At 37.9% G+C, this 16,294-nt stretch overlaps 1 protein-coding gene across 1 annotated transcript; it reads left to right on the plus strand.

The window, feature by feature from the left end:
* Positions 1–353: 353 nt before the first annotated feature.
* HTATSF1 (HIV-1 Tat specific factor 1) lies at positions 354–16,156 on the plus strand. The gene is made up of 9 exons (XM_069811456.1): positions 354–776; positions 4,621–4,825; positions 5,148–5,195; positions 6,392–6,546; positions 7,600–7,763; positions 9,416–9,515; positions 10,626–10,715; positions 11,210–11,347; positions 11,732–16,156. Exons 1-9 carry the CDS (start codon positions 609–611, stop codon positions 12,014–12,016), a joined length of 1,353 nt encoding a protein of 450 aa, XP_069667557.1. The 5' UTR covers positions 354–608; the 3' UTR covers positions 12,017–16,156.
* The last annotated feature ends 138 nt before the right edge of the window (positions 16,157–16,294 follow it).

Consider the following 16,294-nt stretch of genomic DNA (forward strand, 5'->3'; position numbering starts at 1 on the left):
CCTGCCGGCGTAGAAACAGAGCTGCAGCCTAAGGGAAAGGGGCAAGGCCGGTCTGGAGCAGCGAGGAGAGCGACCGCCTTTGTCCCAGGCCGACCCTAACCACGGCGGCCTCAAGCTGCGCCATCACTGCAGGCCTCGGCCCGCCCAGAGGCGGGAAAACAGGCCCCGCCCCCTGCCGCGCGGCCCCGAGCGCCCAGCCCTCTCCACGAAGAGCCCTCCCTCCTTCCCATTGGCTTCGCCGCTCTCCACGTGATCAGCCAGCCGGCGGCTCAGTGGCTGCGGCGTGAATAGGGCCGGGAGGTGGGGAAAAAAAACAACCCGTACGCGACCGAGGGGGTCACTTCCGCTCCTGCGCGCTGCGGGGCTCTGGGTCGGTCACCGGCCGCGTGAGGCGGAGAGGGTCCGCGCGCGCGCGCGCGCCCGCCCGCCCGCCCGCCGGTCCCGGCTGCGCGTGCCCGCGCGCTGCCCGGCTCCGCCGCTGAGAGGAGAGGGGCGGGGCGGCGCGAGCGGGCGCCTCAGGCGGCGGCGGCGGCGGCGTGGTGGGTGCCTAGGCCCGGTGCGGGCGTCTCCCCCACCCCGCCCCGCCCAGGCCCGCCGAACGGGCCAGGATGAGCGGTGAGGACGGGAACGAGGAGTTCTACCGGCAGCTGCAGCTCCAACAGCAGTACGAGGCCGAGCCCGGCGGTGAGGGCGAGTCCGACCCCTTCACCTACGTGGACCCGGCCGATGGGGCCGCCTACGAGTGGGACCGGGAGAAGAAGGCCTGGTTCCCCAAGGTGGGTGCGGGGCGGGCCTCGGCGCTACCTGGCGGCGGGCGGCCGGGCCCGCCCGGTGTCCCCTTTCCCGTTGTGAGGAGCGGCCTCCTCGCCTGGCCGCGGCCCTCCGTGGGGGAGCCTCGGGGGGCGGCTCTTTCCCCCGTGGCGTGCCGAAGTTTCCCCGAGGAAGGGCGAGAATGAAGAGCAGTTGGTGTTGGGCCTCTTCGCCACGGAGGTGTCTGGCTTGTCTGGATTCGGCCAAATAGATGTCTGCTGCAAAGTCTCTGTAGTACTGAAACGCTCTTTTTTACAGGCGAAACCACGGCAGCTGGCGTTGTCTCCATCTGTAACCTTACCGGCTGCTTTCTGCTCTTTTGTTGCGAAGAGCTGTGGGTTGGCTTTTCTCCTTGGCTGTGAATCTGTAGAACTGCTCGGGCCTGGCATGAAGTCACAGTTGTATTTGTGGATCTTAGCGAATCGGTGCTGCCTTTGACATGTTTAGGTTTCTTTATCACAGTCGCTGTGTGTTGTCTTTCTGTTGGCAGTGAAGAAGTGATCTAGTCTGTTAAGAGGTCTAGATGAAAACGGAGTAGTATATATCCTTCTTTTACTATTATCGGAAAAGAACACGTGTAAAGATGTCTTGTTCCCTCTCCCTAGATCTTGGAAATGCACTTGAAAATTAAATGTATTGACTTAGAGGCCTTCCACAGAATGGATTACAGTTTTTCACCTTGGCTTTTTTTATTAAATACTTAAAGTATAAAAAATGAACTCGCTATAACAACATGGTTCTTCAAGGTGAGAGAGGACATAGATTTAATGTGTTGAGCCAGTTGCTGATCTGCAAGTGAAATAGTAGTTTTGTTGCTATAGAACAGTGAATGAGGGCAATTACTTAATTTAGAAGTATTTAGACATTTTGTAGCATATGCTTGATAAATGTAATGTGCCAGTTCTTATTTCTGACTCTGAATTCATTGCAATTCAGAGAATCTGAGTGAGAATGAAGCCTGTAGTGCCAAGTTTATATGTGTGTAAACCTAGTAAAGTGTCCATGTAGCAGATGGCTTACGGAGGGGTGAAAACATGTGAAAAATCCAGAGTCACAAAGTGGAGCAGTGGAGAACTGAGTATCCCTGGCTCCCTGTGGAGTGCTATATCCAGTAAGCACAGTAACTTTTAACAGGGTTCTTGTTTTTTCTCACTGTTCCTTCCCCTCTTTCTCACCTCTTTTTTTAAATTTACCTCTCCTTCTGAGGAGCATTGGTCTTTCCTAAATGCCTTTCTTATCTCAAATTTCTGTGTTGGAGAGGAGATAACATTAAGGGTTGGACAGATTAGACAGGAACAGCAAAGTTCATTAGTAAATATTATGTATAGTAGAAGTTGGTAAAGAATCATCATGAAGCGCTATGTGTCATAGATAGGTCACCACGCTAGATACCATAATATCTCGGGTTACTTCATTTTGCTGATGATTATTCAACAGAATGTTGTAGCAAAATAGATTTAAGAGACCACAGGAGCCAGAAGTTGTAGTTCTTTCTCCGCTCTATGAGCAGTAATAAAATTCCTTATCTCTAGTCTCTGACAAAAGATTAAAATATTCTGACTGGTCTAAGTAACTGTCATCTACAGACTACTATTGCACTGCTGCTCTACTTTGGGAATAGAGTGTCTGCTGAACTTCTACTAAAGCATATTTCAAAGCAGTGCGAAAAGTTAATGATCTTAACTGTCAACATGCCTCAGAAAAAATTGGAGACAGTCAAATATTTAATAAAAGTGATTGCAACCTTGTGGATTATTTAATGATTTTTATTTCCATAGTACTATGTTGATGGATACCAACTTTTTGTAGTCCTTCACAGACATAGCACAAAATCGCATGTTGAATTCATCTGCCTTCCTTCATCACTTGCTATGAAAAAACAGATGGATGTCTTCTGTAAGCATAGGGTTTCTGTTCTTCATTTGGTTAATCTATTCCTTTCCATTTCAGTGTGACCAGTAGTTAATTACATGCTAGCATGTCCTGAAGTATTGTATTTCTTTTCCTATAAGCTTCATTGCCCCAAACTGTACAACTGTCTGGGCGTGGAGGTAGAACTGATCTCTTTCTGTGATGTTCTCCACCAGAACTGAATTGAAGCCCCAAGTAAAAAATTCTGTGAGTGCTTGTTTTCCATGCAGGCATGGTATAAGTTCCAGTAAAAGCCTTTATACTTGTATAAATTCCTTTATGCTTGCAAAAACACATTTTAAATTGGAGTAGTTGTAATGGTATATATGGTAGGATGATAGCATATTAGGGAAAAAAAGTCTTTGTTATTGACTGGCAAAATTTCACATTCTGTGGTAGGTAATTTGCTAAGAATAAAATTAGATTTACATGAGAATGTGGTTCCCCCTGAAGTTGAAAAATAATACTGCTGCAGGAAGGTGGCTAGTTGTTGCAGGTTTAATCACTGAATTATCAGTAAGTTCTCTGATGAAAAAGAGTAATATTGTTCACCAGAAAGTTTAAAAGCTTCTTAATTCCCTGGATTTCATCAACTGTGAAACTAAGGATTTGATAAGATTGCTAGTGTCAAATATAATGAACCTGATTAGAACAGAGTCTCCTTTTCTTCGCTAAAGGTGGTTGTAGTCTTCCTTTCTCTTGACATTGTGTTATGTCATGTCTGTAAAAACAGCCACTTACATTCCTGATTGAGGTGTGTTGCAGATCTTGTTTAGTGTAGGAGCTATTTCGTGCTAAACTTTGAAGTTATATGGCGTTCCACAGCATCTTGCGTTATTCATGATAAGCCTGTTGCTGTCAATTCTGCATTTTTGATTTGTCATAATAAAGGGTTAGAGTTGAAACATCAAGCTTCAAATCACTATGAAAGATAAAAGATTGCATTATTATCATTGGCACTTACTACTGTCTGTTTTGCTGCTCTCTTACAATAGCTTAATGACATTAAGTTAGGTACCCTTTTGAATACAGATGAAGCAAGTGCAGCACAGGTCAGAGATAAAATTTTCAAAGGTTAAGGCGTAGTTTTGGAAATAAATAATTTCAGAGTGTGTAACTTCAGAAAATACTTCATAGTGCAGTGATGCTAGCAAAATCAGCTATGATGTATTATCTCTTTGCATGTTATTGCTAGTGGCTATTATTAAAATTTACCTGGCTGGAAATACTGGGTGTAATTTATAGGTTGGTTTTTTTTGTTGTTCTGGTCTCTAAAATATAGTAGCCAATCTTATATTTTACCCAAATATAGTCTCTTTCTAGGAAAGAGCAAGCTAATTATTTATCTATTAGTAGGATTATAAAGTAGAGTGTACGGCCTTATAAACAGTGTGCTAAGATACATCTCTGTCTAAGTGCAATATTTATTGTCTATCAACACAAATATATGTCATCTCTGAAAATGTTTCTGTGAAAAGGCAGATGCCTACAAATGTCAGCCATTTACCATCTGTGGATAAGTTGTTGGCTTACCTTCAGTGTCACTTTATCTCTTCAACACAGTCAGGAGCGCTTAGTTTCTGTCCTTCAGGCAAATCCAATTTACGTGGAAAGCAGAAAGTTTTGCTTGAAAAAAGGCAGAACTTGTGAAAAGTTTGTTTAAAAACTTCTTGTGCTGTATGGAATTAGTATGTTAATATAGTTCAGGTAATGTCTGAACTGATCGTTCTTGTTGTGTGTATGGCTTTTAAAACCGTTTTTCAGTCATCTTTGTAAATACTGTTATTTTCTGTGTTGCTGGATTAGAAAATGACCATCATCTAACTAACATTAGAACACTTTCAAACCTGAATTTGTAGTTCCCAAAATCTTGGATTAATTTTCCTAATTTCCTTTCAGATAACAGAAGATTTCCTGGCAACGTATCATGCCAACTATGGCTTCCATGCAGATGATACGGACAGTTCATCTGCTTCTGGCACAGCAACTGAAAGTAAGCAACCAATAAGTTCTAAGACATCAGGAACACAGCCATCAGCAAATGAGAAAGGACCACAACAAACAGATCCAAAACAAAAAGCGGAGAAACGGAAGCTTGAGCCAGGTAAGTGACAAAGGGTTTCCCTCTGTGTAGGCTGCAACCTCTATAGTACTGAGTGTAAACTGGCAATTGTTCAGTGTTACCATGTACAGCAAAGGTATGGGTTGTTCTGAAAATTGCCGGAATGGTTTTAAAATTGTATGGTACTTCATAGGTATCCTCCTAAGTCCATATACAACGTGGAAAAAAAAGCAAATTAAGGCATGTTCAGAGCTTTTTCCCGTGAGCAAACAAAAATTCTTAGAAATCTGATGGAATGTGAACATCAGTGTATGTTCCCATGTTTAATATATTGGCATAACTGCATTAAAACTCTTGTTTTTAGGATGGTTTCATGTTGAAGAAGACAGAAACACAAATGTTTATGTGACTGGTAAGTGATACCGTTTATTTATCTACTTTGAGCTGAAGATGGTAAAAGAAACGTGTTATGTGTCTCGCTGACTTCGAATATTATCTATTCAGTCTGACACTTGCAAGCTGCTTAACAGTATGTTCCTGACTGCATAATGTCTTTCTGACCTTTAAATTGCAGATGTGGGAAAGTAACATAAGGGGCATATTCCATGCTTTTATGTTTTAAATGTGATATTCTGTGAGCTGTCAGCCAAGTCACTAAGTTTTTTTTTTTTAAGTAAGCTACAGCCAAGAAAAACAATTTCTGCGAGCTCCTAAGGAATAGGATAATGAGAACAAGTTTATAATAAGGTAGTGCATTGATTATACACATCACTTAATAGTTTAATCTTCAATTTTTATTTGATTTTATAAATACATAATTAAATTCTTAGATAAGAAAGAGAGGAAACAGTAAGTACAAAAAAAAAAGCCGGGAATAGAATGAGCAAGTAATGGGGAAGCTCAAATGAAACTATCTATGCATTTATTATGGTATTTCTCTACCTGTTTTGGATGTCGGGGTGTTATCTTTAGGTGCATATACAAAGGTACATTTAGTGGTTCTGAGCAGTGACAGAAATGCACACACTTGAATTCTCAAAAATCTTCATCCAGGCCAAACTAGCATGGAACATTCACATAACTTTCTCCTCAATTTTGTTTTTTTTTTCTTGTCCTCAATTCAAAATTCAGACTTTAAAAACTCCATACATTATCAGTTGCTTTTTTTGTCAAATTTGTGGGTGGAGAGATAGTTGCCTGTTTATAGGTTGGGGGTTTTTTTTTTGTCTCCAATCCCTAGAGGTGCAGTGGCACTTAAAACTTCAGCAGGATAGTTAACATCTGCATAGGCCATTGTGTCCACTGCAATGTTGGTATCAAGTGTAGCACTAAAGCTCTAGGTCTGCATATTAGGAAGTGCAAAGATGTTGCTGTGTGTTATACCTATTAAAAAGCAAAAAGGATTTTCAAAATATTGGTATGAAGTAAAGTTTAAAAGGAAGTGTCAAAAATATTGGTCCCAAGGGCAGTGGTTTGTTATGATGTATGTAAAATTTCATCCTTAAGTTTGATATGTTTCATTTAAAGAAACACTGTGGGTTTTTTGTTCTAATGAGGTTAAAAAAAAATTGAACATACTTAAGCCTTCTGTTTTAATTTATTTTGCAGGTTTACCTCCAGACATTACAAAAGATGAATTTATACAAGTCATGTCAAAATGTGGTATCATCATGCGAGATCCTCAGACAGAAGAACACAAAATCAAACTGTATAAAGATAAGGAAGGAAATCTTAAAGGAGATGGCCTCTGTTGCTATCTAAAGGTCAGTGGTGCACTGAAACACAGTTTTCCTTCCCATTGAAGATACTTGTGGCCACTGTTTTCAGAATCCTATTCAGAAGATTATTGAAATATCTAAAGTATAACTTAGAATTTAGGTGTCTGTTTTAAAGATTTATTCCAGAAACACCCCCTTACCTGCTTGTGCACCTCATTTGGTTCCTCTTATCCACCTCCACCCTCCCCCTGAAAATGTCCATAATACCTAGTGAACATGTCTCTACATGTTTCTTTCTGTCTTGGCTGCCAGTGATTATGGGGTAAAATGGGGGACCTCTTCACCTTTTTCTTTGAAAATATGCCACAGTGTGTCCAAGAATAGAAAAATAATGAGATGGGAAGGAACATACTGTAGTCCTGTATTTCCAGCTTTTAGTTGAGAACTGGTTAGATTCAGAACTGTTCTTGTCTTCTATATTAACCTATAAAAGTTCAGGCTGCAGTACTATTTCCTTCATGTGTTTCACTTGTGAATCATTTGCAAAGTTAGTGCTTGCAAGTGCAATCTGCTTTAATTCTGCAAGAAGCACCAGGCAGTACTAAATCAACTGCCTTGTAGTCTATACTAGTTTTGTAATTTTGGTAGTTAGGGCTGTTTAGTGCAAAAGTATAAAGACAGTCTCCACTCTAAAGGACTTTTAGGAAAATGTTAAAAATTGCTTAAGAGCCTCAACATCTGCTGTTCTTGGAAAAGTGATACAAGCTTTATAGAAAACCAGCCCCCTGAATTTTTTTGATTCTTGCTTTTAAATTCATCAGCTTACTTGACCATTGTGGATTAGTTTCTATGACATACTTGAATGAAGTGTATGCCATTGCTTTTTGGGAGCATTAATCTTCAGTGGTGAAGAAATACTGGGTTTTGATTAAGAAAGCATTGCCAGCTGTGTGTCAAGAGACTTGGAAGAGATATGGCATTATGGTTTTCTGTGAAAGGGAATTGATTCTTAGCACAATATTCTTAATTAAATGTTATTGGGATGATTTGACTGTACCATGTGCTTTAAAGCTTGTGCTCTGTTTTATCTTCAAATAGAGAGAATCAGTTCAACTTGCATTGAGACTTCTGGATGAGGCAGAAATTAGAGGCTATAAATTGCATGTTGAAGTTGCAAAGTTTCAACTGAAGGGGGAGTATGATGCAAGCAAGAAGAAGAAGAAATGTAAAGACTACAAGAAGAAGTTGTCTCAACAGCAGAAGTTTGTATTTTTTATTTCAGTAAAATATTGTTTGAATTCTGAGTGCTATTAGTAAAGCACTGCTTTCTTTCAAATGCAATTCTAAGAGTTACGCAAAAATTGAAGTCTTACCTGACAGTGAAATAGCTTAAATAATACACATTTGGAGGGGAAGAACTCCTAAATTAAATGTTGACATAATTAACTTCTTTGTGATTGACACATTAAAATAATACATAGGGAACCAAGGTCCTTTCAGATATAGCAGAAAATATTACAACTCTGGGGAGAGGAAAGACTTTTTTTTTTTTTTTTTTTTTTTTTTTTCTTCTTCATTCTCTGTGTGTGAGAGCGTGCAAGTCCTGTCATGATATCTAGGCTTACTTTTATAAGGTAATAACACTCTGGCTGTCCACATGTTGTTTGTACCATACTTTGCTAGTTGCAAAGGGCAAGAGATGCTAGCTTCCATAGGACCAAATACTAAAATATCTCTGTAGATTCCCCCAGACATCTCTCTCTGGTATAAAATATACTGGTTTTTTTAATTGTACCTAGATTCATTGGTTTTGTCACTTAAAAATTGTTTTTCTGCATTTTGGAACCAGGAAGATGCAGATTAAAGAAGAAAGAAGTTTGAGTATATAGGACTTAATATTTTCATGGAAGCAGCATTCCACTAAACATTTTAAATAGTAATGCGGAGGGAGCAAAGGCTACCTGATACCTTATCAGTTACAAACAAAAGTAGCTTGAAATGTATCAGCATCAATGATACAGTGCCAGTTCTTTCTGTAAGAAATCTCCAGTGTGGAGAGAGAAGTATGAAAGTAATGAAATTGCATTTGACAGCAGTTTCTGTGAATAAACTGACCTCAATAGGTGTTCCTTTTGAGTTGAAGAGCATAATTTATTTGCAAAACTACCTCCATTGGAAATCCAAGTTTTCTTCAGTTAAAGTAGCAGGTACAAGAAGGAACTTAAACAAGGTCGTCCCCCCCAAATACAAGATTTTGAGATTTTACAGTGTAAGTGAATGTGTTCTTTTTTGGTAGTAGGATATGAAGTAGGCATTTCTATGAGAAGTAACATTTTTTGTGAGAAGGCAAAGTCATTAGAACAGATGCCCTGAGTTACATTGCTATGTTGTGGCAGTGGCTCTGTACACTGTGGAACAAAATACATCTTGCAGCAATGCTTGTGTAAGACTCAAGGTGTTGCATGCTTGTTTAAATAAAGCGGTTAAATTTAACCAAACGGAATAGTGGATCTCCTTTTTTTACGAAATAAGTTAGGAAAAAATGGCAAAATATTGACATTTTTATTATACTTGGCAGCAGCTGGTTCCTGTATCTGAGCTGATATTAGGAAGGAATTAAAACTTAAAGATTAATTTTTCAGTGTTTAAGAAAATGCTTTGATTTTGAAAATAATTTATATTCCCTCTATGACCATTTAAGTACCTTAAAACCTCAACTGCTTTGTAGAAGTAGTAGTAAAACTGGGTGATGACTGCATTTTTTAGAAGAATAACTTAACTCTTTGTGTCAAAATACGTGTTTTAGTTGATGGATTGCAAGAAATGCCGAATTAATGATTTTTTTTCAACAAATACTTGTAGAAACTGAAGAGAGCCGCAACAATTTCTTCTTACTGTTGCTTCATTTCATTAGACAGCTGGATTGGAGGCCTGAGAAGAAAGATGGCGCAACTCGAATGCGACATGAGCGCATCGTTATTATCAGGAATATGTTTCACCCAAAGGACTTTGAGGTAGGAAGGTGCAGTTTGCTGCTGTAGATTGCGCTGTTACAGTTAACATTGTCTGAACTTTCTGCCATAAGAATTTTAGTAAAATTCTAAGACGATGACAGCAAAATTAAATTTACTCTCTGGGCAGGGCTTTTTCCTGTGCCAAGCATCTGCTTAAAATTCATTCATCTATTTCCAAAAAGCAAGAAAGATATTGGTAAAAATGTATTTTTCAAATTGGCCTTTTTCACTGTGTGTATCCTGAAAGTATCCCTTTTTGGAATGGAAGGAGGAGTAAACTAATGTCATGGTTTAACCCCAGCCAGCAACTAAGCACCACGCAGCCGCTCGCTCACTCCCCCCTGCCCCTACCCAGTGGGATGGGGGAGAAAATCGGGAAAAGAAGCAAAACCCGTGGGTTGAGATAAGAACAGTTTAATAGAACAGAAAAGAAGAAACAAATAATGATAACGATAACACTAATAAAATGACAACAGCAATAATAAAAGGATTGGAATGTACAAGTGATGCACAGTGCAATTGCTCACCACCCGCCGATCGACACCCAGCTAGTCCCCGAGCGGCAATTCCCCACCCCCAGTTCCTTTACTAGATGTGACATCACATGGTATGGAATACCCTGTTGGCCAATTTGGGTCAGCTGCCCTGGCTCTGTCCTGTGCCAACTTCTTGTGCCCCTCCAGCTTACTCGCTGGCTGGGCATGAGAAGCTGAAAAATCCTTGACTTTAGTCTAAACACTACTTAGCAACAACTGAAAACAACAACTGAAAACATCAGTGTTATCGACATTCTTCACATACTGAACTCAAAACATAGCACTGTACCAGCTACTAGGAAGACAGTTAACTCTATCCCAGCTGAAACCAGGACAACTAACTACGTTAGAATGGAGAAACCAGCACAAAATAGCCTTGTTAATAAGTAGTATTTATTAAATTCAAGTAAGGGCTGTCTACCGACTCCCAAGTGGCTTTGAAAATGCAGCATAAAACACTTAATTTATGAACTTTTAATAGACCAGCAGATGTGTTCCATTGGTGATTGAGCAAAAATAACACTGGGAGAAGTAAGGGCTTCTTTTTAGTTTATCCTATGTGATTGCATTGCAGGAGGATCCCTTAGTGCTAAATGAGATCAGAGAAGATCTGCGGACAGAGTGTGAAAAGTTTGGTCAAGTAAAGAAGGTTCTCATATTTGATGTAGGTATTTTTTACATGTTGTGTTGGCAGAATTGATGTAATGTGTAAATGTGCAAAACATTCAGGATTCTTTAAATATTAGTGGAGCATTTATTTGGTTTCTTGTGTTTATTTCATAGAAACTTGACCTAGTCTTTCAGTATTTTAAAATTAACTGTTTTGGAAATTAATTTCTAAGCACCTATCTATACCAGGCTATATGAAGACAAACTCTAACTCTTCCTGATAACTTGGATACGTCACAAGTTTGAAAGTTTATAAGTACGTTTATTTGTAGCTAAACTAGCTGAAACGTTTGTTTTCTGTGTTCAAAAAGTCTGTTCTGTGTACCCATAGAATAAAATGTGTAAACTTGCAAACTGAATTTTTCAAACATGATTGTGTATGATCAGGATGGAGCTATATCCTGATTGATTTTATAACACAATCTAAAAGGTGTTGGAATAAAAACACTATTTTGAAAACTATTAAATGAAAGTTGTCTTTCCTTACAGCGACACCCCGATGGCGTGGCTTCTGTGTCATTTAAAGAAGCAACAGAAGCTGATCTCTGCAAGCTAACTCTAAATGGAAGGTGGTTTGGTGGCCGTCAGCTCAGTGCTGAAACATGGGATGGTGTAACGGATTATCAGGTAGCCTTTCATGGTCCTATTTTATCAAATATTTCTTCCAAACTGTAAATCTGTTTTAATTTGAGAAGTGCTTGGTGTTCCTATCCCCGTGCCCTCCCCCTGCGTGTTCATGCCCTATCTTGCTTCTCTTCAAAAACTGCTAGGATGTCTCCAAAAAATTTAGCAAAAAATTTAAAGAACCTGTTCGATGTTAAAAATTGTGTGTTGGAGATGTCAACTTAGAGGATTAGCCACTGGATATACAGATCATTAGTTCACAGTCCACAGGGCCTATAGAAGTCTTGAGATATTACTGCAATATAAATGTTTGTATAACTTTATCTGTGTAAATATTCATTTTTACAAGTATGACTTTTGTAATGTGTATAAACATATCTTTAATAGGTGGAGGAGACTGCAAGAGAAAGGGAAGAAAGGCTTAAAGTGTGGGGATCATTTTTAGAGGATCCTGATGCAAAGGAGCAGCAAACTACATCTGATTCAGATTCTGCAACAAGTAGCGTTAAACTGCCTGAAGGCAGACAGCCTTCAAAAGTTAATGACACATCTAAGGAGGATGTAAATGATGAAGCCCATAAGAGGGAGAATAATGGTGAGGGCATTAATGAAGACGGTGCTCCATCTACAGACAGCAGCCTTGCAGGCAGTGATGTTGAAGCAGATACATAACATCTTTAATGCTTTGTGAAAGCATGGTTTTTAGGGTGATGTTTGAGTTTATCCCTTTCTTCAGGGTGACTGCAGACAATATTCATATGAATATATGCATATTAGAATGTCATCAACTGTGTGCTTTAAAGTTTTCATTAATAGCAGTATTTAATGAGGTTCTAAAAGTTTGTATTAATTGGCTGTTCAGGTAAAGTAACTCAAGTTGCCAAGAATGCAGTAAAACTCATCAGGCTTCTTTTGTTCTAACTATGCTTGTCAGTGTTTCACTATGTAAGTGTGAAATATCTTCCAACCCTTATGTTTATGTAACTATATGTAACTTAAGTAATGCAAAGCTATTACAAGATTGGTGGATTTTACTGTTAATTTTCCTGTACCACTTGGAACTCAGTATCCTTAAAAATTATTCTTGTCCTGAGTACTTGGCTCGTTTTATGGAACAGATGCTGTGATATGTATAAAGTGTTGCTATGCATTAAGTAGCAAATGTTAAGAGTAGTACCAAGTGGCAAACTTTAAGGAAGTGGAAAACAAATAACATTGCCATAGCCAGCATAAGGCAAACTGGGTGAAGACAGATTATTAAATCACAGCATTCAGTAAATTATTTTTTTCTTCCCCTGTTTAGATCTTCTGTTGATGCTTAGATCTTCTGTTGAGGCTGGAATTATGTCAAGGAGACTAGAAATGCATGAGCACACACATTCTAGGCCATAATTAGATAAGACTGACCTTAAACTCTCATGGTCTGTATGCAGTAGGTATGCAAAATAGGCTTTTGACTGATGTGTTGGCTTTGTTTAGTTTTTGCTTTAATATTAGAGTAAAAGTTTTTGTTTAACTTGTTAGAATGATGAATGTGAGTTCTTGTCAACATTTTAGTTTAGCCCTACGTGCTCTTCAAAGTGGGGAGGATCTCACATATTTCATAAAATTTAAAGGCTTTTGGCAACTTGAACTACATTTGTTGTGCAAAAGTTAGAATACGTGAAAATATGCTTTCAAATAATACTCTTTTGTATGAAAAAAGCCAATGCTAGCCCTCTTAGAAGTATTTCCAAAAGCAGGGATTTAGGAGACATTCTAGCTTTAGATATCTTAATAAGTGGCAGGCTTTCAAAAATAACTTAGGGGGAGATGTTCTGGGCATAGTCATTCTTAATTTAGAATCCCATTATTTTGATTCCTAAGTATAGAAGAATATGGGTTTAGTCACTAAACAATTAAAATATGGTGCTAAATTCATAGCACACTGTTCATACGGATGGTTACTAGTGCACATTTGTAAGGAGGATTTTATGAACTTTTTAATTCATATCGGATTGCAAGAAACCATAGATGCTAATTCTTATATTTCCATCCTGAAGTATTCAGAATACTCTGAAAATTGGTATTTTCAAACTTTGTGGTCTGACATTACCATCTATATTTTTTCCAGAAGCCTATATGGTACTCATAAGTTTGTTTGGGTTGTTTTGTTTTGTTTTGTTTTTTTTAATATGTAATCAATATGCATGGGTGGCTATGCCAACCAGAGCATCTAAGTTAACACTTGCCACTGTGGTTATAACCGATATCTTTTTGTGACAAAATACCTGGTCTTACAACAGAGATGATATTTGGATTCTGGGTTTAAAAGTCTGGGGGCTCGTTATAAGCTGGCATAACAAATTTCCAGTTTTGAGTTGCATTACAAAGAAGAGCTGTAACTCTTGCCAGCTAAGATAATTTTCTCATCTTCACAAGTTTTTGAATTGTACACTTCAGCGAAACAGGTGTTTGAACAATTCAGGGAATCTGAAATACTGCCTGGTTTGTAGCTACACGTAGTGGCATATTCAGATTACATCTCTGGGTTGTGTTTGTTCTGCTTAGTTATTTTTATTGGTAATAAGCACCACAAACCTTTGAGGGCTGGAAGATTTTGCATATGAAGAGTGTAATTTAGTGTGGTGGGTATTGCTTTCAGTGCTCCTCTTTTTTTTTTTTTTCTTCCAGCTTCTAGACTCCAGGCTTTAGATCTGTTAGACTATTGTGTTTTGTTAGCTTTTATTTTTTGAGAGCCTAGTCATATAACACTCTACACAGTTAAATCACCTGTTTTACTGTGGAATTGCAACTGATATAGGGAAACTATTGACAAATGTATAAATATTGTACAGTTCTATGAAGCCTTATCATGGTATCAAACATAAAAATTAAGGTTAGTGTTAGTGTTTGAAAAAAAGACTTTGAAAAATAAAGAATCATTATATGTGCAGTAACCTTCCTCTCTCCAATTGATGTACAAATTTGATTGGCTTGCTTCAAAAGTCAAACATGATGTTAGTCTTTTCACCTTTTCCTCTAGACTTCATGCTGAAGCAGAGCACCGACAAAGACTGAGACCAAATGCTTTCCTGGCTTTCCTATTAACTAGGATTCTTACAAAAATAAAAGCTGTTTTTCCATGAAAATATGTTGTTCTGAAGTGCGGCATTACACTCAAACTGGTATTTTCCTTTTGTCTACCTCTGTTATTCCCCAGTAAAATGTAAAAATATATTTTTATAAACTATTCATTGAGTTATTGAGGCATTTAATAGTCTATGGAGAGGTTAATGCAGCTGTGACTTTCTTTTCAGCAGATTTTAATTGAGACCGAATTCTTTTGATGTTTTCCTTTTTTAAATGATGCAAATTTTTATAAATTAATCTGAACATAAATTAAATTTTTTCATGAAAGTTAAAATTCCTATTTTGAAGTATGATTATGAAAATCTTATAGTATAGAGCAGTAATGGTTTAATACCAAATTTTAATAAACCTGAAGCTGAACAAGCTGAGTTGCTTTTTAAACTTACATTTTTTTCTGACTGAGCATCATCATAAATAAATTGGTAAGAAGTTAAAACCCCAATGCAATTTTCACTATATTTGTTCTTTTAATTAAAAGTGCTTTTTCTTAGGTTCCATTCCAGTGTTCCAGTATACTGCATGTTCCTTCATCCCTAGGCTTTTGGTGAGAGGTTCATTTTAAGAAAAGCAGTCTCCTTCCCTCTGTATGTTATGAAAACAATAACTGGCAGCAGGTTGAAACACTTTGTGGATAATCATTGTTGCTCAGTTTTGAACTAGAGAAATATCTGTTTCTATTAATTCGCTCGGTGTGACAAAATGGATGTGAAAACTCTTAAATATAACAGCAGGGAAACAGTATTAACTAATTGGTACTTCAGCATAATTCGGCATAGATAATCACTTTCTTAACCACGCAATACAAAATCAGTTGCTTAGCTTCAAGATATGTTGGTAGTTTGCTTTACAATCAAATGCTATTTAGTGGTTTGCTGGCAAGGTAATTGTACAGGGTTAGAAGTATTCATCAGAGATTACATGGTTTGAGGAGCATGGCCAAGGTAGACATCTGGAAACAAAAAGCCCCAAAAGAAAAGGCACGTAAGTTGTAGCAGGTTCTCGAATGTTCATATACAGCTGTAAAGAGAGAATTAGTTTCATTTTGCATCAAAATGTTTATCTGTTTCTCCTGCTGACTTTTTTTAATTACTTTTTTTAATTGAATTTCAGTCGCTCGTACAACTTACATTTTGTATAAGGATTGCAATTCACTTAAAATCATTAGTATGTTAAATGCAGTGCATTTTAGCTAAAACATGTCCTAGACATTATTCAGTTAGGGTTAATCTATTTACAGTTACAAATACTTAGCTTAATTCACTTAAGAAAACTTAAAGGTATTGGATGCTTCATAGAAACCCAAACTTGCCTTTAGATTTTCCAGTGAAATCGGTATCCATACCCTGACTTCTTGAACTGATAACCTAATCAAATTCTTAAAAAACCCAAAACAAACCATACCTCTAGACTTTAATTGGATTTTAAATTCTTATTTTTATTTCTGAATTTGAGGAAACATACTGCAGTATGATAAATGAATTATGTAAGTTGTGTACTTGTGTTGATTTGACTTGTGTGTATTTTAGTGCTCATTATACAAGGCTTGAAGTCTTACTGTCAGAATACTCTGAAAGTTCTGTAAAATGTTTATAGAATTATGAAATCTTTTGCAGCAAATTGTTTTTTGCTCATTCTGTAATATGAAAGTATATTGTTAGATTAAACTTTTCAGTAAGTTGACTCGGAATTTTTCTGACAGGTTATTTTCTTTCGATAAGTTAAATTGATTGTTTTCATCTATCCTTTAGAAAACCCAACATTTAAAAAAAACCAAACATTTGAATAATATCTAGACCTGTGACAGCATCTGAGAATCCC

This window comes from Haliaeetus albicilla, chromosome 23, assembly GCF_947461875.1.
Source record: "Haliaeetus albicilla chromosome 23, bHalAlb1.1, whole genome shotgun sequence".
NCBI classification, from domain to species: domain Eukaryota; kingdom Metazoa; phylum Chordata; class Aves; order Accipitriformes; family Accipitridae; genus Haliaeetus; species Haliaeetus albicilla.

Bases quoted from the DNA above. Each gene is read 5' to 3' on its own strand.
- HTATSF1 (XM_069811456.1), top strand. From the start codon at position 609: ATGAGCGGTGAGGACGGGAACGAGGAGTTCTACCGGCAGCTGCAGCTC. The intron at 5,196-6,391 runs GTAAGTGATACC...TTTATTTTGCAG, and splicing joins CACAAATGTTTATGTGACTG to GTTTACCTCCAGACATTACA. The intron at 10,716-11,209 runs GTAGGTATTTTT...CTTTCCTTACAG, and splicing joins AGAAGGTTCTCATATTTGAT to CGACACCCCGATGGCGTGGC.